The sequence below is a fragment of the Pantherophis guttatus genome, chromosome 2, assembly GCF_059756535.1.
Source record: "Pantherophis guttatus breed Tessera chromosome 2, ASM5975653v1, whole genome shotgun sequence".
NCBI classification, from domain to species: Eukaryota; Metazoa; Chordata; class Lepidosauria; order Squamata; family Colubridae; genus Pantherophis; species Pantherophis guttatus.
Genome location: NC_142064.1, coordinates 121197321 through 121221332, shown reverse-complemented (window position 1 = coordinate 121221332; position 24012 = coordinate 121197321). Strand labels below are relative to the sequence as shown.

General features: G+C 39.8%; 1 protein-coding gene across 5 annotated transcripts in view; it reads right to left on the bottom strand.

Annotated features, from left to right (window-relative positions):
• Positions 1-23009, bottom strand: part of SLC38A5 (solute carrier family 38 member 5) — a 47561-nt gene extending 24552 nt beyond the window's left edge. Inside the window, exons 1-4 of one of the 5 annotated variants that reach the window (XM_034434025.3) lie at positions 22569-23009; positions 12075-12238; positions 4992-5180; positions 1064-1148 (exon numbers count right to left, since the gene is read on the bottom strand). In XM_034434025.3, the coding sequence (XP_034289916.2) occupies positions 1064-1148; positions 4992-5083 (177 nt within the window). In that variant the 5' untranslated portion in view covers positions 5084-5180; positions 12075-12238; positions 22569-23009. Of the gene's footprint in view, positions 1-1063; positions 1149-4991; positions 5181-12074; positions 12239-21728 lie in introns of all 5 variants that reach the window. The other 4 variants (XM_034434026.3, XM_087886616.1, XM_034434024.3 and 1 more) reach the window with 4 other exon arrangements.
• Positions 23010-24012: the final 1003 nt, after the last annotated feature.

Sequence of the window (24012 nt, the reverse complement as noted above, 5' to 3'; positions counted from 1 at the left end):
GCCTGCATGAGTGTCCTATAAAGTTACCAATTATTATATGTACAGTGACGCAACATATTGCATTATACCAGTCTGATTCGTACAAATTTATACTTTATGCCATATATTTTTGGAGGTCTGCATTTGACTCAAGTATGTGGGAACATATCAGAATGAAGACTTCTAAGACACAACAAAAGATGGTTCTCAAAAGAAGAGATGATTCAGTATGAACAGACCGAAGCAATGACAGTCAAATTAAAAAGAACCAGGAGATAACAGAAGTCTATAAAGGTGGGGCTGGTTAAGCCTTGTTGGAAATTATAAATATATGTGGCCATGATATAAATAGATAATAAAACATAATGAGGTAATACTTCTAAAATACGTACATGATATAATATACATGCTAACAAGAAGAAACATCACATATCATGGGCAACATCCAGTAGAAGTCTGAGATATTCTGGGAACCATATCCTATGTCTCAATGCAACAGTTGTGCAATGATATTCCCCCTCCCCGGTGTAAAAATAAATAAATGACATTTGTACAAGGAAAATTCTTCAATCCTGTTTCATTAGGTCATGCTGGATTGGTAGACATTTGCAAACTGCATTAAGAAATAGCTGAGACTATTATTATTAAAATTAAAAATGGTTAATTCTAAAAAAAAAAAAAGAAATAGCTGAGACATTTGAATTTTACTTTCAAGGATAAGTAGAGGAATGGGAATAAACAGAAGCTGATTGCTTTCATGATGGAAGTAATGTCATGCCGTCCTACTGCAAGTTCTGCCCTTTTGTACAGTATGTGCATGCAACATCATGTTGCGCATATAAAAGATGGGTCCTTGGTGTTTGCTGAGCTCATCAGTGCTAGTACTAGCACAATGCTTGACTAGCACTGATGATATTACCTAGTTTGAGTAATGAAACGTCTACAAGAAAACAACCAAGCTCAGAGAGCACCAAGGACTGAGCTACAATTATTCTCCTTTATTAGTACATATAAAAGAGTTAAGCCTTCTGTCACAACTCTGCACAGCTGCATTGGGAGATATCTGACTGACATTATCACCTACATCAGTGAATTGGCTGAATTTCTTGCTGGCAGCATTAGGCAAGAAGCCATCTTGTTCTGCTGAAATACGTTCCTCTTCCTCATACCTGAAATGGAAGGAGAAGTAGAAAACGTCAGCGGAGACCTATACCAGAACTGCATCTGTTTAGCATCACAAATCAATGGCTCAAGCTAAATATTATACAGGTCGTGCTGTGTGCTAATTAAAGTATCTGAATCTTTAGACAAGATGGAAAGGAATGAAAAGAGAGGAAACAAAATAGATGAAACCATCATGTGTTATTGTACTTAGCATAAGTATTGAACTATTAATGTGATTTACATATTGTCTGGTTGTTCTAATAAAATGTGTTGATTTAAAAATATATAGATTTGGCAATCTTGACTGTCTTGCCAAATTATGATGTAACTATACAATGAAGCCAGTGCATTAATATTAATGAATTAAATTACTAAGTTTTGCCTTTGCTTCAAATATTTGGAGATAATTACTATGTCGGTTGTAACAATTATCCTGAATTGGGAACAGCTAGACCAGCCTTCCCCAATCCGGTGCCCTACAGATCTATTGGACTAATTCCCAAAATCCCTAACAGCCAATGGCGTGAGACAGAAAGCATAGTAAAGGAGCCAAGGTGGCGCAGTGGTTAGGGTGCAGTACTGCAGCTACTTCAGCTGACTGCTAGTTCAGCAGATCAGTGGATCAAATCTCACCGGCTCAAGGTTGACTCAGCCTTCCATCCTTCCGAGGTGGGTAAAATGAGGACCCAGATTGTTGGGGGCAATATGCTATTTAGTATACTGTTTTTGGTGTAAGCCGCCCAGAGTCCTCAGAGAGTGGGCGGCATAGAAATATGACTAATAAAATAAAATAAATAAAATAATCCCAAACCTCTTGGTGACAAAAGGCTTTCTTACTATTGTTTAATGGCTAGATAGGTGTGTCTAAGTGTGAAGGGAAAAGAAACCAACATTCTCACTCATTCTGACTTACATTATGCCAGATTGGACAGTCAAAGTTTGGAGCCTAAACTGAACTGCCATTCATACAAGGAAATGTCTACCCAAGCCCTCTATAGCCTCTGATATCACCCAGCGTCGTCAGAAGCAGATTTTAAGAAACCACAGAAGGCTGCTGTGAGAATGGACTTGCAGCAAATCCATTTTTTCCAAAATGGTTTAATGTACAGAGGGGATATACCGTAGAATATGAGCTATTCAATGAAGCCTCCAGTATGTTCTGTATCAGCCAAGGCTGTGTCATCCCAGCAGTAAGCTTCCACTCTCTGCTCTGCCTCTTGAGGAAGTCCCAATCGATGAGATTAAAGGTCTATGCAATTCTACAATTAACTTCCACAGAGTAGACTTGCTTCTTCTCAAATGGAGACTCTGCTTAGCCATCACAGCTACTGTAGTTTATGAACCTACTTCTAAACAGATGCCAGCTATTCATCATCACCAAGTCTCACAGCAGCATACATTTCCAACATAAGAAAATATACAGTATGCAGCTCAGGAGTGGGCATCCTTGGTGCTCTCTGACCTTGGCCATTTGCTTGCACATACAGTATTTCATTACCCAGCTAAGTAACATCATCAGTGCTAGTTAGTTAACTCCCTGTTTATGTAAAGTAGCTTGCCTTGTCAGTGTTGGTTGAAGTGTGGTCTTCTTCTTGATAGTCCCTTGATTAGGGTATCATTTTCTGCTTGATTGTACCTGGTATTAATACTGCATATCTGGATGTTGGATGCTGGAGAGGATGTGTTCTGGGTTTTTTTGTTTCTGGTCCTATGTTCTGATTTTGTTGGGCTTTGTTTTTTTAATGACATTTCCATATATCAAACCTGAGATCAGGCTCTGTATGGTTACTTACACTTGCCATTTAGTGGTCCAGTGCCAAATCTGGAGCATGAAAAATAGTTTTTCAAATGTATACCTGCCATTAATTTCTGGACCTAATAAACAACTGGAAATTTGGTACCCTTGCTAATGAAGGCACCTCTTGATTATGCAAAATGGTGCTCCCTGAAGCCAGTGCAAAGAAAGAACACGTGAGAGTGCCTGATCAAGCTAATGACCTCTAATAGTATTTCTATTATCATCTGGGTAGTTCTGGGTAGTTTCATTGAAAATAAAAAATAGAAAAAAAGTCCTGAATTGGAAGCTTGACAGAACATGCAACTAAGAAATGTGTTTGTTTGTTTGCTTGCTTGCTTGTTTGCTGCTGGCAGAGTAGTTTCTAAAGCTTTAGAGGACAGACTGGTGATCTGCATATTAATTTTGCCATTAGAAGTAGTTACTTCTCAATCTGCATCTTTCCATACTACCTCCAGGGCTTTTTATGTTACAGAAATATTTTTCCCCATGTGGGGGAACTACTCTGATGTCTCTTTGCCTAACCTGAATTCCTGCTTTTCTGGCTTTGATTCTGCCTGCTCAGTTAATTTTCATCTTTCTCACATGCTGCCCAATTCTGCATGCCCAACCTTCTTCATAACTTCCAACCTAAGAATAAATTCTCAATTTCCCCCTCTTTTTTCTGTTCCATTTCTATACCTACTTGTATTTGTTTTGAAGGCTGCATGAAAGTATATATACAATTATTATGCAAATTTCTCCTAAAATTCACAATTTAAATAAATGTTTCTAATATATACAATAGATATAAATTCCACAAGTATTAGGTTTATTAATTATAATTAATATTTTATGTTGTTTCTTGTTCCCCTTTCACATGCAAATTGCTCATCTTTCCTTGCAATAATCTTTGCCTTTTGTGCTGTATTTCTAAGCCATGACCCTCTTCTGCACTGTGCAGATACTGCAGGAATATAAATGCATGCTTCAGTTGGCAAAACTTGCAAAGTTGTAAATTCAGTTCATTTTCTTTAAACAACCACTCATTCGGCAACTAGTTATGAAGGCACTGATTGAGGTTCTCGTTGCTGCAGCTGTTGCAGTGTCCCCAAAGTCATGTGATCACAGTTTGGACACTTGGCAGCCAGCTCACAATTATGTCACAGCATCCCATGGTTAATTGTCAGCTTCACAGCTGGCTTCTGAAAAGCAAAGTCAAGGGGGAAGCCAACCAGAGGTCACAGACAGTGATCATCTGTCTGTGGAAGACCGCACCCAGCAACTGGGACTGCCACAACTGCCACTGTAAATTGGCACAGTGACGTGATGCTGCATTTTATGACCCCATCACTTAGCAATGGAACTGCCAGGCCCAATCACCATAGTGAAGCGAGGACTCCCTGTACATATATTTACTGCATTAATATCTCACCTTTTCACTGGGAGCTCAATGCAGTATACATACAGAGTCTCCCCCTTATTTTATCCCCGAGTGTGAGGTAGGCAGGGTGTCAGAGTTTGTTGCAGCCCACACAATCAGACACAATTAAATGAACTTCAGCAGGATTCAAATTACATAAGAAACTTCTTTATATACAATACCATACAGGATAATTCAGCATACAATATCAGGAACTCAGAAGCAATATTCATAGAAGCAACTCATTACAGAGTACAGAGATACAGAGGCTAATATATTGTACAGAGGCTCCATTACAGAGGCCAAACCAACTCTTATATACACTTCAGCAAGTCTAAGCCACACCCAGACTCCAAACTGTCTCTTATGACCCCATAGAAACAAATACTATGTTTCAGTTTCTAAACAGTCCCCATTGGCTGACCTCTTATCACGTCTATCCAAATAGTCCCCATTGGCTGATCTAATCCAGTTTATGAATATTCATACTCTGACACAGGGCTGAGAGAATATGATTGGTCTGAAGTCAGAAGGTCAGTTTCACAGTCAAGCGGGAACTAGGTCTCCTGGTCCCAGTCTAACATCTTAACCGTTACGCCGTAGAAGGTGTATTCCCAACCAATTATTCTGTCATTCCTACCAAAGACTCACCCATCCTCCAGGACAGCTGCTTTGTCACTGTCAGGTATGGTACCGTTGAATCTTTCAGTGCCATTCTCGCTTCCCATTTTTTGCAGTTCCATCTTCGCAGTCAGTGGGGCGTTTGCACACGGATATGGGTAACGTCTTCAGCAAACTGCCAGCAGCAGCAACAGCAATACACTTGGTTCAGCAGGACACCTGAGGACATGGAGAAAACTTCAACAAGAGCACTCAATAATACTGGAGGGTGGGGAGCAGGAAAGAGGGGCTGGAATTAGGTAGTACTGAGAATCCAAATATTCTACTCCCAGCTGCAGGAAGGGTGTGGATGAATGGGGGGGGGGGGAGGGAGGCACTGCCAGAATAGTTTTGCCACTCTAATGAAAAGGCACGCCAAGAAACATACAGTGATTCCAACCCCATGCCTGGGGGAGAGTCTGTCCTGACAGAGGGTAGGTGAGGAAGGATGTTAGCCTGTTCCCTCTCCCATCCACACCTTTAAGCATGAGTTGGCAGGCTGCTTCCCTAAGAATTTTCACACATCTGCATGCTACTGCCAAGAAACATGTCACGTACTCATGTACTGGGTGGTGTACCAACTGCTCTATCAGCTCTCCTCCACTAACAATAACCACTATAGACTAAGGTAAGAAAAAAAGCACTAAAACCCATAGAGGGAAAGCACATAAGCTATTTCTCCACTTTCTCAAAGATTCTGGCTTGAGAGAAGATGTATTTTGATGTAGTTTTGTCTGAGGACTGGGGGAGGGGGGAGAGAAGGAAGGGAAATCTTTTGGGGGGGGAGACATAGTAACATGTATAATGAATACAGCAGTTGCATTCATACCACAGATTTACTGAAGTATCATTGACCCAGCCATATCCAGGAAAGAAAGTTCACTCCTAAACTCAGATAAAACAATCCCCAAATTTGCAGAGCTACCTTCTTATTCAGAAATGGTTAGACGTTAAGAGTATTTCATCCATATTCCCTTCGTACCTATTCAAATCCAATTTATTCCTATCTAATATTTCTTAATTTTATTTTATTTATTTTCCTCCCCTTTCCTTCACTCTGTTTCTAATTCTCTATCCCTACATTCCTCCTTTTCTCTAGCCATTTATAAAATGTATTCCAGGTTACATAGAATTCCGATTCATCTTCATCTTTGAGCTCCATTGTTAACCTGAATATGTATGTAACTGAAGTGTGATTGAATGTACAAAAAGCATATATGGAATATGCATATTATACTGTAATATACACGAAAGAAAAAAGTGCTAGAAAAGTATGTACCAGACAAGTCGCACCAAGTCTAATGTTTTTAAATTGTATATTTAATAAAATTAATTTTTTTAAAAAAGGGTATTTCATCCAGATTCTTCTACCTTTCTCAACCTGGTGCTCTCTGAATATGTTGAGGATACAACGCACACATGTGCTGGACCTCCACCCACACTTTCTGACTTTTAGAGTCACTGCAATTAGGCTTCTGAAAAAGCCAATTGATTCCATTTAAGAGTTTTGATTTAGACTTTATATTTGTTAAAAGTTTTTGGAAGGGGGATTTGTTTGTCTGTGTGTGTGTATCTGTGTCTGTCTGTCTGTCTGTCTGTCCGTCTGGTTTTGCCACTAACCACTTCAGCATCATTGTACATTGTTGTCCCACACAACATCTGCAATATCAATTAACAGTGCTGTCTTGGAGGCAAAAAGAATTGTTCATTCTGACCATTATAGTCTGTTGCTCTTTTAAGGCCTTGACCTCAATGAACAGTTTCCGGCATATAATGGGCACTAACTCCTAGAGTCAGTGAATGAATGGTTTCTATAGGATAATTTAGGCAGAAGTGGTGGGAATCAAACACATGATGAAAGTTGCAGTCCAAAATTTGATTGGAGGGCAGTAATCTGATGTTGGAATTTAATTCAGGCAGTCTGACCAAAAGCTGACGCAAAAGGGATGCTTGGAGAAGATGGTGAGATTTTAACCTCTAGTTAGGATGCAGAAATATGAGACTGGCAGATCTGAATAAGCAGGCACCATACAATAAGTCATTCTCCACCATAAACCTAATTAACATAAAAGGCGGCATTGTTCCCACCACCACCAACAGTATGCTTCTTAGATCTCTTAGTTACATTACAAGATGAAGTCAAGAATTAAAGATTTCACCCCGGAAGAAGAAATAATAAAGAAAATATTGGTCTGCACAGAAATGGACAGACTGACACTAGAACTTAAAAACAAGGATGAGACAGAATACTTTGAAATATAGAACAAATTGTATCAATGGTTGGAAAGAAGGAGAAGGAGTTGGAGAAGAAAAGATTTAGGGTTCGTAGAATAGAAAGTGGATAATACTTAGATAAAGATATTTATTTATTTATTTATTTATTTATTTATTTATTTATTTATTTATTTATTGTGATTTATATGCCGCCTTTCTCCCTAGGGACTCAAGGCGGCTTACAAAATGACAACTTCAATACAAATCACAATACAATACCAAATTAAAATCGGTAACCCAATTAAAAACGATATAAAATTATACCAGTGTACCCCCAAACGGATAAGTTTAATTGGCGGAAGAGCCATGTCTTCAGCTCACGACGGAAGGAAAGAAGGTCGGGGGCTGTCCTGAGCTCAGTGGGCAATCCATTCCAGAGGGTCGGGGCTCCCACAGAGAACGCCCTCCCCCTGGGGGTCGTCAGCCGACATTGTTTGGCCGATGGCACCCTGAGGAGGCCGACTCTGTGAGAGCGCACAGGACGATGGGAGAACGGCTGGAGATGGTCCTGCAAGTACCCTGGGCCTAAGCCATGAGGACAAGGGATATGGTTATAAGACCAAAATAGCAATGTATGATTAGTAGTAATTATATTTGTTGTTATGTTAAAAATATGTATGGAAATGACAAAACTGGACGGTCATACCATGTCCAATGTTTTTAATGTTTATTTAATAAAAAAACTTTTTAATAAAAAAAAAAAAAGAAAGATTTTACCCAATTCTGAAAATTTTAAAAAAACCTGTAGTGCATGTCTGCCAGGAAAATTGTACAGAAGCCTGACTGCTAACCCCCTTAAACTGAGGATAGCAACAGGCCTCTCTGCAGTGAAATATTTTGGGGAAAGCCAGTTAGGTTTCTAACCTGCACCACACTATAAATTTAACAAAAGAAAAATCCTGAGGAATTGGGAATGGGGAAGGCAAAATTACTCAATCCTCGATCAAGCATGTAATGTTAAATGCACGTTTACATTTTCATATTGCTATCCAAACCAGAGGTGTCAGGTGTTTAACTTTCATCCCACTCCACAATAACCCAATTAATCCCTTCCAACTTCTAGCTGCCTGGAAGAGAGCTCCCACCAATGCTAATGGGAATAGTCCCAGGTTCAGAAAATACAGAGAGGCACACCTGCCTCTGGGACCCAGGAACCCAAGGGTTAACTGTGCCAGCTGGGAAAAGCTCTGAGGCTGGGTGGGGCAAAAATGCAAATAGGGATGTCTGATTGGTGCCTTGATCTTTAACCGCATCCTTCCCTTGGAGATATATTCCCACAGAAAACATAGAACAAGAGCTTCTATTCTGGTGGGATGAGTCAATGGGCCCCACCACGCTGGGAGTTGGGAGGGTTGCTGTCCTTACTATGGCATGAAAGGGTGCGAATGCGAAAGCTACATAAAGTTTACAGTCCAGTGGTATGTTCTTTCCAAAACAACGGGTGGCTGATTTGAGGCTCAATGAACTATGTGAAATTAGCCCCTTTGATTAGTTTGTTGTTCAGTGTGTTGGGTTAATCATTCATTAACCCAGGCGATGGGTTAACCATGGTTAAGTAACCAAGGGTAATTGTCCTAACACAGCTGACTGGTGTCCCAGCTTTGGGCTGGTGTTTCCATTTGGTCATGTCACTTGTGATTTCAGGTCAGGGGTTCCTAAACTTTCTGCCATCACCCCTCCTTTTAGTGTAATCTTCTTGTACACACCTAACCATCCACATACGGAAAAAGAACACAAAGGAGTAATGAAAACAATACAATGACACTATAGGAAAGTTGGATTTATTCTAACAATGTAAAGGTCCTTTACCTCTCCCCTGGATTCTGCCTGCACCTCCCCAAGGGAGGTATACCTCACAGTTTGGGAAATCCTATGCCAAAAACACACCTAGGATGCAAACACAGGAGTTGGAGACTGGGTGAAAGGAAAAGCTGGCCTGATGTGGTTGACTACGAAAATGTATGCAACCCACAAAAAACCTGTTCCCAGGACACTCCTAAAGTAAAAGGGGTGGGAAGAAAAGGGGGGGAAAAAACAGTCCGGGAAAGAAAAATCTAGAATTTAATGTTAGCTACAGCTGGGCTTTATGGTATTTCCTTTCTGCAATATGAAATATAACTACTAATCGTCCATCCTTCAGCCACAGAAATGGAACACCAGTGGGCTACTGGTCTGTGGACTTCTTTAATCCTTCCTATTGGTGAACAAGCCACAACATAACTATAGTGCTATTTTAATGTTTACTTACATTCAATTGTATTCAGAGTGGCTTCTTCTCAGAGAATTATGTGTAAGATTAAAAATTACATCATTAAGTTTAATAGCATTTTGTATGAGGCTTGCCTTGACCTAAAGTTTTTAAGCGTTTTACCCAGAGTTTTTAATACTGTGATTTATATTAATTGTAGTTAATAATGATGACAATAGCAGATTTGCATAATGCACAGAGCTTTAACATGGTTTTGCTCTTGATCAAGGGTTGTCTAAACCCTGTTTGCAACAATAGTATAGTCGGCAAACCTGTGGCTTAGTATGAGTAAATGCAGCCAATCATGTCTTGTTTAATAACCCATAATTAAGCAAACTGTGAGTTCAGATCTTACCGCAAGGGAAATATGTCAGTCCTTTTCTAAGTACTAATGAATTGGATTGAAATTAAATACATCTCTAGCCCATCCACTTAGGACAGATTCGTGGTGCACACAATTGGGCACTCTTAATCAAAAGCCAAACATGACTAGGGTGTCATTTCACCACAGCACAGCACTGCCACCCCCACAGTCTTCATCCCATTTCGAGGTTTGAAATATAATCTTGATTTGCGAACATTGTAAAGCGATAAAGGCTTATCTTTAGGCTATGGGAAAATCTTTTAGCTTCTGGTCCCAATCCCTCAAGAAAACCCACAAAAGGTTATTGTCAGCTATGATCGGAAATCAACCAAAAATGGTTTTACCCAATAGCTGCTAGCAGAAGGGCCAGAAAGTTTATTTCTTTTTGTTTCATACGCACACGCATGCACACACACAAACACACAAAACACTTCCATTTTCTTCTCTTCCCAATTTTTTGCCCTGTGGTTGGTTGAGAATTTGAATTATTTACAAGGAGTATCTAGCAGATTGTATGTTCCAGTACAGAGTATGGATCTAAAAAAATGTATTATAAAAAACCATGGTAGTTATGTTTGACAGAGGTGAGAGAAGTGGACAAATGACCATTATACACAATGATAAATTACAAGAAATAGATGTATACTGATAGAATGTTCACAAAACATGAGAAATGGATAGAGAAATGTTAAGATGTACAGTACCAGTAGAAAGGTAGCCTGATCTATATGAAAAATTAATGTTTAAGAAGCAAAATTTGTTTTATTTACTGCATAAAAAACCATGCTTCTGCTACTTTGCCATATGAAAGTGAGAGTTGGGTGTTTCAGGAGAAATACAGAAGTTACTTGAATGCAGTGGCAATGGGGAATTTATGTGATAACAAGGCAAAATAAAAAAATAAATGGATTATGAAATACTGTAAATTAAATAAAAAAGTATCCAACATGAACAATAATAATGTAGAGTAGCATAATCATATAGCTGAATGATTTATATGATCTGAAGGGAAACCAAAATGTTATATGCAGTAAAGAAAGTAAATGAAGATCAAATTGCAAAACATATATAGGAAGAATTAACAGAGTACAAATAAAAAGATTAAGAAAATCATGGGTCTTTCTCACTGATCTCAGCTAAAATCCTTAAGACATATGTAAGCACACATACAAAATTATGACCAAAAAAAAATTGTTTCAAATAACTACTTTGGTCCATGAACTGAAACCAAACAGAACAGGTAAAATAAATGTATGGCTTATTTCAATGACCTGTCCACACCAAACTGAAATAGTTTTTAATAATGAAAAAAACAAGTTTAGAAATGTTCTGAACAATGTTCTGAACAAACAAGATTCCTGCCAATGTGGAAATTTAGTTACAATTCTACCTTTAACTAATAATAGGAGAGCAATGATTGGGCATAGATAGGAACCACCTCCCTCAAAGCAGCCTTGGGCACAATCATGACTTTTGAACAATTAAACAACTGGTATCAAATTTCTGAAATGTCCTCCCAAAGATGACATTTCTAATCACCGAGTGCATTTCAGGTAGTTTGCCTCAAAATCACTTGTATTTATTTATGTGTTGCATATTATACACAAATACAGCAAAACTGGAATGAGATACATGGAAAATATAAAAATAATTATGTTATCTCTGAATAGTACAATACAGAAGTAAACAACTAGCAATTTTTAAAGATCTTGCAACTAGGTAGTCTGAAGACAAACTGGCCTATTCAGACAAGTAAAATGAAGGGGAGTTTATTGTCTAATCAATTTAGGGGTTGCAAAATTAAGGAAAATGTAGGCAGAGAGCAGGTAGAAGTCAGATGGGTTATAGTTTCTGACCTGAACAAATAACAGGTTTAGTTTCTTCATCCTTCTGTCAGGCTGTTAATGGCTACAACAGTTATATTCTTTCAGAATCAAGTGGGAATATGACCCAGAGACTTCCTGTCCACGTCCAGCATTTTAATCATCACTTAGTTTCTTCAGACGCTACAATTCAAACTATCAATGCACATTTTGCAGCAAGCTCTACTTTTCATTTTCTCAATAGAATATTCCTGTGTATGTTCAGAATTTTAAAAAAAGAACATTAAGAAACAACTATTGCTAAATGTCTCTTTGATGACACTAAGTCTGCAGAAGGGAGATGGGTGTGTAAAGTAACCACAAACCTTTTAGTAGATAATGTCCAGACCACTAATCTTTAGAATGAGTTCTTTCTCACAACAATCTGACTTTGCTACACGAAGGATCCTGTTATAACAAGTATGTTGTTTCTTTCACTGTTGCAGCAGATTGGATCACCAAGTTTGTACTATCGTAAGTGGGCTTCTTCCTATGATACAAAATACAAAACAATCACAACAGGAGGAATCAGCAGAGGTTGGAGCAAGTGAAAAGCATTTCTGGTTCTGAAGTTCTACTGACAAAAGGAGACTTATTTATTTATGTTTTATGTAAACTCCCACTCCCATAGCAACAACCATCAATCAATGAAATAGGCCATTTTATGGGCTCCGTTCTATTCTGGGGTCCCCAGGCCCGTTGACAAAACCAGGACTTTCAGTGTCTTGCGAAAGAGTCAGGGTAGGGGCCAATCTCCGTGGGGATGATGTTCCACAGGGAGGGAATTACTAGAGAGCAGGCCCTTCTTGATCCTATTGATCAGGGGTGTCAAACTAGCGGCCCGCAGGCCAGATGAGTCACACGCAAGCCACTCACCCCAGCTCCGCGAAGGGAAAAAACATTGCGATACGTCACGTGACAGCAACGTGACATGGTGAGTTTGACACCCATGTATTAGATGGACCTCCTTAGGAGAGAAGACCCATAGCATGCCTTGCCTCCCTGTTCTGGTGGGTCATGTAGATGTGACCAGAAAAAATAGTCCATCAAATAACCTGGGCCAAGCCATGTAGGGCTTTGAAGGTGACAACCAGCACCTTTAATTGGACCCAGATGTACACAAAGACTGGGGAAATACTTGAAAACATGCTCACAATAACTAATGCAATCAGGAGAAACACTACGGAAAAGGTGGGAGGCTGAAGGAGGCAGGAAGAATGTATAGCAGTTTCAATAAAATCCATTCTTTGCTCAATAATTTGAGTGGGACCCAGCAATTTATTTTGGAATAAACCCAAAGAAATTAATATGTGAACATTAGGTGGATGTTTCAAGAAATACATACAGAATTGCAGCAAAGTAAGACAGAAGAAAATTCACATCTGGTTATAGGCTATTTTCCTACATTTAGTCTACTGTCTTGTCTGTCTTGATAAGAGTTATATCTTAAACACATCGGAAGGGCACTGGGTTTGTGTTAGTTATAACTAAGGAGATATCCCATATTCACTCCTGGACTTTGTTTTACAGAAAGTGGATGGCCATTGCATGGAGTTCAGTCTTTTCTCTTTTGCCCAAGAGCCAATTTTATGAAATCAACTGAAGTGAGTATCTCCTATTGAAGAGAAACTGTTTTTCTGAATTATTTGGTCTTTCTATTTTATAACTATAGTTAGCAATAAACATGTGTAAAAGGAGAATCAGGTGCAGGAAACCAAAGACTTCAAATATTGTTGAATTACAGTTCCTAGCTTGTACAGCTGACATGGGCTTACACATAGGTTGCTATGAGTTGCTGTGAGCTCATCAACATTTGAAAGCCACAGGTTCTCCAGGTTTTATGTTTTAACATGTTAAGGCGGTATTATTGTGTAAAGTCATAGAATATAAGAGATTTAGTTTATATCCCATCATTGCTCTAAGGAGCTCCAAGTGTGTTTGTGGGGTGGGATATCACCTTTCTTTTATTTACAGAAATAGACTGTGCTGAGAAAAATGGTTGAGACCAATTCACCTGATGGATTTTAAGGTGAAGCAGGGCTTCACTGTTCAAGTCCAAATGCTAATTACAATACAATATTAGCAATGACATCATTATACTTCTATAAATTTACACACTATTATTATAAAAATCTATTTCACACGAATTATTTCGCTCTGTATATGGACCCAAGCTAAACAGGATCAGGAAAGTGTGAGAATTTTGAATCTATGTACTTTAGGGTAATAAGACATTTGAGTCCTGAGCAAGATAAAACCCTATATTGTAGAAAATCGAGGTATATTTCAAATGTAGATTCCAATTCCTACGGTAGTACCTCCTCCAAATATCAGATCTGAGGTGACTTTCTATATGTCTGGGGATTGCACAAGGGTAGCTCAAACCTAGCTGTTAAGTCAAGTGATTAACAAAATCCCTGAAATCTGGAAAGGAACTGGATGCTTTCCAGTAACAAATGCTAAAATATAAAGAATTGTCTGCATGGATGCAAACTGTAGTTCAAACTACTGATATGTGGACTGACTAGCAGCACAACCGTTGCATTCTTATTCTGAGGTAAATCACTTTGCACCCATTGGTTCTAGAAAATTGTGCGCAGCACTAAAATTGCATTGTGTAAGCCCAATGCTTACTTCAAAAGAAGCCAGGAAATGATTGTATTGCAAATGCTTACTAACCCAAAACAAAACAAAAATACACTTTCATTGTCAAAAATAAATCAAAGTGTATGTTTGCATTTAGTCTCAACCAGTTCCACCAAAACCTCTTAAGCTATACAAACAAATAAGAGAAGCCCTCTGATTAGTTTTCTCAGCTCTACTTTCCTTTCTAGGGCATAAAATGGTCCACTTTCAAACCAGCTGCTTAAATAATTGCTGCATTTACTGACTGATTTCATGAATATCTGCTTAATGAAAAACTTAATAGAAATATGGGTGTATTTCTGTAGATGATAAAGAAGTATAAGCTTATCAACAAGTGAAGTCTTAATTTACCCAGGGAAGATATAGTCATCATATTCAGCTCCATTACCTAAAAGATGTTAATAATTTAAAAATGAATCGTACCAATGTTTGCTTGGAACTAAATCTCATAGGCTTATTCCCAGGAAAGGCTTATTCTCAGGAAAATATGTCCAAATTTGTTTTCTAAATTTGAGTTTGATTAATCTACCAAAGAAAACATCTAACCTAAATATTGAAATTGATAATGAAATGCCAAAGTTAAGAGGACTATGGACTTAAACCAGCAAGAGCTGATTGCTGCTGTGTCATGCATTTGGGAACTCAGAGTAAGAGGGATGCTAAGGTCTTTCTGACCCTCCTATTACAAATATTAGTGATGCAACTGAGGCCTGCCACCTGTTCCTCTTTCCAAACCTTTCTTCCAAATAATTTTATTAAAGATTACAAATGGAATAAAAACTAAGAGAGACTACAAAAAATATAAAAAAGAAAAACAGAATGAAAAAAAAGAAAAAAGGAAAGTAGTGCTTCCCCCTGCATCCCAGCAAATGTAAACAATTTTACTAGCTTATCATCATTTCTTAATACAACATATACTCTCTTTTCCCCATAGCTTATCTCTAAACTAAAAACAAAATCCAAAAATGTTGTCCTTGTTCCTTATCAACAGAAGTTGAATAAGGAAAACCAGATATAATTAATTAATTAATTAATTAATTAATTTTGTCAAGCATATATAACAGGTAAAAGTATAAACATAATTTGAATACATGAAAAGAGTAAGTAAAAAGGAATATTTGGACAGGGATGGTAGGCATGGTGGTGCACTTATGCACGCCCCCTTACAGACCTCTTAGAAATGGGGTGAGGTCAACAGTAGACAATTTAAGGTTAAAGTTTTAGAGGTTTGGGGAAGAAACTACAGTGTCAGGCAGTGCATTCGAGGCATTGACCACTCTGTTACTGAAGTCATATTTTCTGCAATCGAGTTTAGAGCGGTTTACCTTGAGTTTGTATCTATTATTTCCTTGTGTATTGTTGTGGTTGAAGCTGAAGTAGGCATTGACAGGTAGGGCATTGTGGCAGATAATTTTATGTACTATGCTTAGGTCAGACTGAAGTCGGCGTAGTTCTAAGTTGTCTAAGCCCAAAATTTTGAGTCTCGAATGAATAGGCCAACCATATATTCCTTTCCTGTGCTTTTGAACAATTTTGATTTTTAACCCCTTCAAATAAAATCCCAGAACTTTATTTCTGTTCATCTTTTTCTTTCTCCCAAGAAACTTTCAGAACTTTAAAATATCTCTTTTGTATATCCAGAAGTAAGCTATGTCTCTTTTTTCGGTCACTTCTCAAAAAGATTTTAATAGACTTCTTTTGTCCCTCCCTCTTTCCAAATCAAGGTACACTGCATACAGGAATCAGGCAATTCTTATAAGATTGCCTGGTTCCAACAGAGGTATTCAAGAAGTCCCATAGCTTCTCTATGGGGATGATTCCTGTAAGTGCAAAGAAAATGGTGACCAAAGAAGCTAGATAAACTGGCCCCTGGGTCGGATTAGAACCTGTCACCTGGTGGCTTTCACCAACTAGCAAACAGTAAACAGGTAGTCCTTGATATACAGCAGTTCGTTTAGTGACCATTCAAAGTTACAATGTCACTGAAAAAAGTGACTTATGATCATTTTTCATACTTACAGCCATTGCAAGCATCCCCATGGTCACCTGATCAAAATTCAGATACTTGGCAAGTGACTCATATTTATGACGGTTGCAGTGTCGTGTAGATAACATTTACAGGGGTCATGTAAATCACCTTTTGCAACCTTCTGATAAGCAAAGTCAATGGGGAGGCCAGGTTCACTTAGCAACCACGTTACTAACTTAACAACTATAGTGATTCACTTAACAACTGTGGCAAGAATGGTCATAAAATGGGGCAAAATTCACTTAACAAATGTTTCACCTCGCAACAGAAATTTTGAGATCAACTGTGGTCATAAGTCAACGACTACCTGTACAACCTTGAAACCCAACCTACAGTGAGCTGCTCTCTTGTGTGAGAAGGTCTTTTCAATACATCCGCCTAGATCAGAAAGACTTCTGTAGAAGACTCACCTGGTATCTATAGTTGAGAGTGGTCTTTCTGTACTGTGGATAGCACTAAAGGCAAAATTAAATTGGGAGCCAGAAGATGATTTAAAAGGTCCACAGTCATCATCACCAAAGCAAGTGTCTTCCCTGAAAAGATTGCCAATTTCCCCACTCCAATGCATAGATACTTTGAAATATGATGCACGTGCTACCTTCATATTAGGTGACAACACTGGGAGGAGCAATACGCGGCAGCATAAGACATGTTCAGTGCACATCCGCTTTAAACAAAAAACACACACCATCCTGGGGACAGCCATCAATCGGCAGGAAAAAGACCAAGATTTAAAACCAGCATTTTTCCCCAGATTTGCTGTTTAAAGAAACTCCCAAAGGCAGAGTCTTATTTCGTGACCTACCCCCACCCCCATGTTCTTTTCCCCAGAATCCAGATGCTGACAAACATTAGCATCAGCCAGGCCATGCCCAAAGACAACTGCAGCTATTCTTGTCGGTCTTGCTTCGGGTGGAAAAAGTGCTGAAATTGCTTCCAGCTGTATCCATATGCAGCCTGCTTCATTCTTCCGTTTTCCCCCACGCAACTGTAGGCACATGAGGACAACCAGACAAATATGCGCCTTCCCCAACTTAAAACTGCAAGTGCCGAGCATGGAAAGTGGGAGAAGGCTTACGCTCTGCAGCCACTCCCTTTCTGAGGTTGCAGGATAAATTTTTTCTTCTGAGCTGTATCTTGCTTCCTGGATTAGCTGGAAAGACCACCTCTCCATTTGCAAGAGAAGAAATGAGCATTACTGTCTAGACACAAAATGGAATGGTCGCTGTGTACTCCAGGCCAATGGAAAAAAACTGCAGAGGCCAGAAGATGACAGGGCTTGATATATGAATAAAATAAACCTACTGGCCCGGGTTTGGGAGAGTAACTGAGCCCTACGCAATTTCTGTTTGGTCCCAGGTTGATCTCAGTTTGTTGAAAGGAGCAGGAATGCCGCTTGACCCTGAAAGACCCTGGCAGCAATCTTGATGCAGCTCAACTGCATAGCCCTCCCAGGGTATCTTCGGTGCTGAAACCAAGCCCAAAATAAAACTAGGGAAAATGCTTCCAAGTCTATATAACATCTCAGGGCTGTTTACACATCATTTGATGACTCAAATTTTCCATTATTTTAAGCATATGGGTTACAAAGACCTAACCTCCTCAGCTACAACGTTCACATTGCCTACCCTACAATGCTTACTAGCATCAGTCCTCCAAAACTGGTTCAGACAAACAGAATTTTGATTCTGATTACTTTACACGTCCAAATGTATCATGACAGGCAAAAAGCTACAACCAAGATGAGTTCGCACATTTTACGAAGTATACATTCATTTTAATATAAACTCAAACCTATGAATAAAGGTTTACAAATGCAAAGGATTAGGTTCACACATTGCACTAAATCAGGGGTGGGCAACTGTGGCCCTTTTACAACCTGTGGACTTCAACTCCCAGAATTCTTGAGACAGCCAAGCTGGCTCAGGAATTCTGGGAGTTGAAGTCCACAGGTTGTAAAAGGGCCACAGTTGCCCACCCCTGCACTAAATCAAAGCCAAGTTAACCAGCATATGATTTAGTGCAACAATGTACGACTGCAGCTAGGATTGTTTCCAGGATAATCTTTCCAATCTCTGCTGCTGATTACTAAGGGCAGAGAAACACATTCTCACGTTGTGAATCAGTATTAATTCCAAGGAAAATTTGAGCCTTGGCAATTCTCCATTTGGATCCGGCAAAGGAGCTAAAGCTCATCCTGATTTAAAAATAAATATATTCTTTGAACACAGACCCAAACAGGAAGAGGAGAGAAAGAATAGGCTCACTACAATCTTCTATACAGGTAGTCTTTGATTTATGACCATTATGGAGTCTGTCCATTACAATCTTTTTTTGTGGCAATCGTTACATGAACACTGCAGTTGTTAAGCAAAACAATGAGCATGGTTTTACCAAAACCTGGAAATGCGGATTTTCAGCAAAACCATCATAAAATGCTGTCACATGACTGTAGGACGCTGCAGAGTTTGGAAAGATTACACTGGAAACAGTCCTAACTGCATTCATACATTGTTGTGCTAAATCATACGGTGGTTAACTTGGCTTTGATTTAGTGCAATGTGTGAACCTAGCTCTTTGCATTTGTAAACCTTTGTTTATAGGTTGAGTTTATACTAAAATGAATGTATGGATAAACCATCTGCAACCTGGTTACTGAGCACCTGAAGTCCAGTTACATGACCAGGGGGACAACCACTACAACTTTAGATCTAGGTCATAAGTAGCCCCCAGGTAGGTCTGTTCTAACTTCAAACAGTTGCTAATCAACCCGTCGTAAGTCAAGGACTATCTGCAATAGGACCTAAGTGGAAGATACGAACTAGTAGTGGAGATGGAATGGTGAATTTTTATCTTTTAAAAAATATACCTAATTACATGTTAAGACTTTTAACAGCATAAAATATATATATACATGTGTGGCAAATATATATGAAAACAATAGTTTCCTAAGTTTGTGCAAGCTTTGAAAGTTAATTCCAAAAAAGTGTTCCAGCCTTTGCACAATTCTGTTATGTATTTAGAGATCTAGACATTTTTCTGATTTCTAAATAAGTGTTGCTTATTTATTTATTTATTTATTTATTTATAGGATGGTTATGTCTAAACCATCCTAATCACAAGACTTGGGGAAAGACTTGGAAAAAGAGTAGTAAGTGGATTTCTTACAGCAGCAAGAAGCAGCAATTTCTTTTTATTTTAAGCTCACTTGAAATCTTACTTTAATGAAACCACTTTAATGAAGAGCAGAAAAGTGTTGCACTTTGCAGGAGCTCCAAACACAACCACTGTTGCCTAATAAAATAAGCAAAGGTATATAAAAAAAGGTGACACATATAAATGTGGGGAATAGATTTAAATGACCAGGTACTCTATATGCAAAGAATATTGAAAAGACTCTTTAGGTTTGCCCTATTAATTGTGGTGATGGGGGGAATGATGTCAAATAAATCTGCCATTATTTGATGAATAGTGAATCAACAGACAAGGGACAGATATGCTGACCTTATTATCCATGGTTAAATTCAGATCTATTGCTGGATTTGGAAGGTATCAAAACTGTCCTTTGGACACAAATTAGTGAAGACAGAGAGAAACACACATACACACACTCCCCATTTTCAATCTCTTTCCTATTTCGGTAACCAATACATCAATTTTAAGTGTTTAAATAGTAATTAAACTGCACATGGTGCAATCAAACACAGAGAAGATCTTGTTGGATCCTACAACGAAGAAGATCTATCTATAAAGCATCCCTAAATATAGATTAATTACTACCCTTCAATAAATTTTAAACCAGCCTAAAATGCCCACAAGGCAGGAAACAGAGTAACCACTCTGAAACATGATAAACGTATAGAATGAGAAAATAAAAATAAAAATAGAGGCATTTAATTACTTCAGTGGAATCACTGTCCATTAGGGGGTAAGGGCCTTACATCACATATATCATGATTTCACTGTGCAAATGACACAACTGATGCAAAGTACATAATTCACATGGAATGTTATTAGGAAATATATGTTGCAATCTTGCACATATTCCCTAATATTCCATGCACAAAGGCACTGTCTGCTAACCCACCTATCAGATACGTGGGCATTGAAATTTCCAAAATTCCTTTAGCTTCATTGGCTGAGAATTGGAGCTGAAGTCCAACAAATGCAGAGGGCACCTGGTTGAGGAAGCTGCCCTAAATGTCCAGAATAATACTCCTTCCCTAGATCAGTTCTCAAATCAAAATCCAGAATTTAAAACCCACCCTTTAAGGTAGCCTGAGATATTTAGTGCCTCTGCCAGACAGTACAAATAGTCAATTGAAATTACTGATGATTTTCTGCCTTTTAAAGGAGCCAAGCTTGTCTAGATGGAAATTTTATTTTTTTCAATTATCCTCCCATTATCTGTGATACGTAGATAACTTTACATAGTAATGTTAAAATTATAGGTAATCCTTGATTTACAACCACTCATTTAGAGACTGTTCAAAGTTACAACAGCACTGAAAAAAAGGATCTCTGATCAGTCCTGGTGTTTATGACTGTAGCAGCATCCCCAAGGTCATTTGATTGAAATTCAGGTTGCACTTGACAACTGATATGTATCTGCCATGGTTGCACTGTATTGGGGTCATGTGATCACCATTTGTGATCTTCCCAGCTAGCTTCCGTCAATGGTGGAAGCTATATTGGCTTAACAACTGCATGATTCACTTAACAACTGCAGCAATTCATTTTGCAATCATGGCAAAAAAGGTAATAAGTCAGGCCTGATTCATTTAACAATCAACTTTCTTAGCAACCGCAATTTGGGTCCCAATTATGGTCATAAGTCAAGGGCTACCTGTATGGCAGCACTAAAGGGATTCAAATACACTGTTTATCATAACACTAATTTCTAATTGTATGGACCATCTTGATGATTCAAAAGGCTAAGTATTAATAAACTGAGTTTAGGTCATCTTATGTACTGGATACACACTTAACATGAAAAAGTATATACAACACAGTACTGTATTCCCAATCCCTGCCATGCTAAACACTGCTATCTTACTTCTCCAACAAGACTTCTCTGATTCCCAGAGATGCCCCGCAATTTATAATCCATGTTCAAGTTTGACAGACTTAATTCTCTTTGAACTCGGGACCATTTCAAGCAGGATCCACCACTCCCCAACCCCACCTCCACCCCCCAAAATGCACCACAAGAGTCTAAGCGGGTATCCGATGTTCAATTTTAGCTAAAACTCCTGTCCAATAAATTTGTCTGCTCTAAAATCCAACAAATATTTGCGCTGGTTACCTTTATTTAACCCACCTTTATTTAAACGATCGGGTGGTTGGCAGGTTGTTCTCGGCTCCAGGGAGGATCGATTTTGCATGTGTGCTTGGACTGTCTGTGTCTGTCTGTATGTGTGTGCGCGCGCGCTTGCATACAATATAAGTCTATGTATTTCGAGAGAGCCCACGTGGCAACAACTAAACACCCAAAATAAAACACCCAGCCCTTCCAGCCAACTGCTTGCCGAGAGGCTGAGCTACGACAACCCTAGTTTCTTGGCCGAAACCCCCGGTTTCTCTCCCCCCCTCCTCCCGTCCTGAGCGCTAGCACGAAGCCGCCCCTCCGCGCCCTCTCTTCCCCGCAGAGGCCCCCTAAAAGGGGTTTGTCTCTCGCTTGTACGCGTTGGCTTTCCCGGCCAAACCCACCAACATACAACCGCGGGACCCAGTGCCGCCGAGAAGCACCCCTACACACACACACACACACACACTCACACACACAACTGCTTGTCCCTTGGTGACCCCTGCGCTTTTGGCCCAAGTTTCTTCGAGGTCCCTTTGCAGTCTCTGCGGCCGGCGGGGAAAAGTGGGCGCTCTCCCGAAGGGCCCCTCGGCGGAGGTACGAAGGGGAGGGGGGAGAGATATTTGGAGAGGGCAAACAAAGGGGCCCTCCTCCTTTTCCTCTTGAGCCCCCACGACCTCCTCTTCCCCCCACCTCCCCGCTTTCCAAGACGGGCGGCCGCTCCGACGGGGCATCTGATGCAACAGCTCGGACGGATTGCAAAGGAGGAGCAGCGCGCGCCTCGTTCCGTCGGCGCGAGCCTCTCCCCTCGCGCCGTCCTCTTCTGGACAGCACACTCACCTTCTGCTTTTCTTGAAGGAAGAATCGGAGCCTTAAGAGAGGTTTCCCCTCCGAAGAGAGAGAGAGACAGACAGACAGACAAGACAGAGAGAAGAAGGGAAGTGGTGCGCAGCGGAGGTTTTGGGGCTAGAGGGGGCAGCTCTCCCAGCGCGCGCAAACATATACACACAGAGGCACTCTAGACGCGGACAGGGACGGCCCGACGGGCGAGCGCGTGCCACCCTCGCAGCCAATCACACCCCGAGGAATTAGACTTCAGAAGAATGCGGGACGGGACGGGGAGAAGGGGGGGGGCGCGTGGAACAAGAGCAGGTGAAGCGCGGGCTCTCTTTTTGTTCCTCGCAGTCAGTCGGAGGCTTCGGTGGTCTTGCTGAGCGTTCCGGCGAAATTCCGACAATCTGAAGAAGCCCTGCGAGAGATTCCGTGGTCGGATTTCATCGTGTAATGCACTCCCCGCACATTTTTAATTAATGTTAAATTAATGTTTTAATTTTACATTAATGTAGCATGCCTTTTGGGGGCTAGTAGTAGACGTGTCCCGTTAACACACTAAGGGGCAGTGCTTTACAGATAGCCCTCGATTTACAACAGTTCGTTTAGTGACCGTTCAAAGTTGCAACCTAAAAAAGTGATTTATGGCCGTTTTTCACACTTATGACCGTGGCAGCATCCCTATGGTCACATGATCAAAAGTCAGATGCTTGGCAACTGGTTCATATTTATGACGGCTGCGGTGTCCCTGAGGTCAGCCAATCAGCTTTTGCGACCTTCTGACAAGCCCAGTCAGTGGGGAATCCAGATTCACTTAACAACCCTGTTACTAACTTGACAACAGCAGGGATTCGCTTAACAACTGTGGCACAAGAAAAGTCATACAATGGGGCAAACTCACTTAAGTAATGTTTCCGTTAGCAACATAAATGTTGGGCTCAATTGTGGTTGTAACTCGAGGACTACCTGTATCTTTGTATTTTGTTCTACTCATCAGTGGTTCATAAATGCATGTCTTGTCATTTGATGTTAACACCTGCTGTGTCAATGAGACACTACAGATCTACTAGTAGTCTGTAAACACTGGCTTATGCCACTGCCATGCATTTCTGCAGATGCAGGGATTTGCAGTCAGCAGTCCAAAATGCAGCAAATAACTTGTAGTCAAAAGCGATTTGCATAATATGAACCAGATGATACTGCACTTAACTATCCTGTTTCCCCCAAAATAAGACATTCCCTGATAATAAGCCCAATCAGGCTTTTGAGCGCATGGCAATAAGGCCAAGTGCTTATTTCAGGGTTCAAAAAAATAAAATACGGGGTCTTATTTTCAGGGAAACACGATATGTTATGAGCCGAGGTGGCACAGTGGTTAGAGTGCAGTACTACAGCTACTTCAGCTGACTGTTAGTTCAGCAGATCAGCAGATCAAATCTCACCGGCTCAAGGT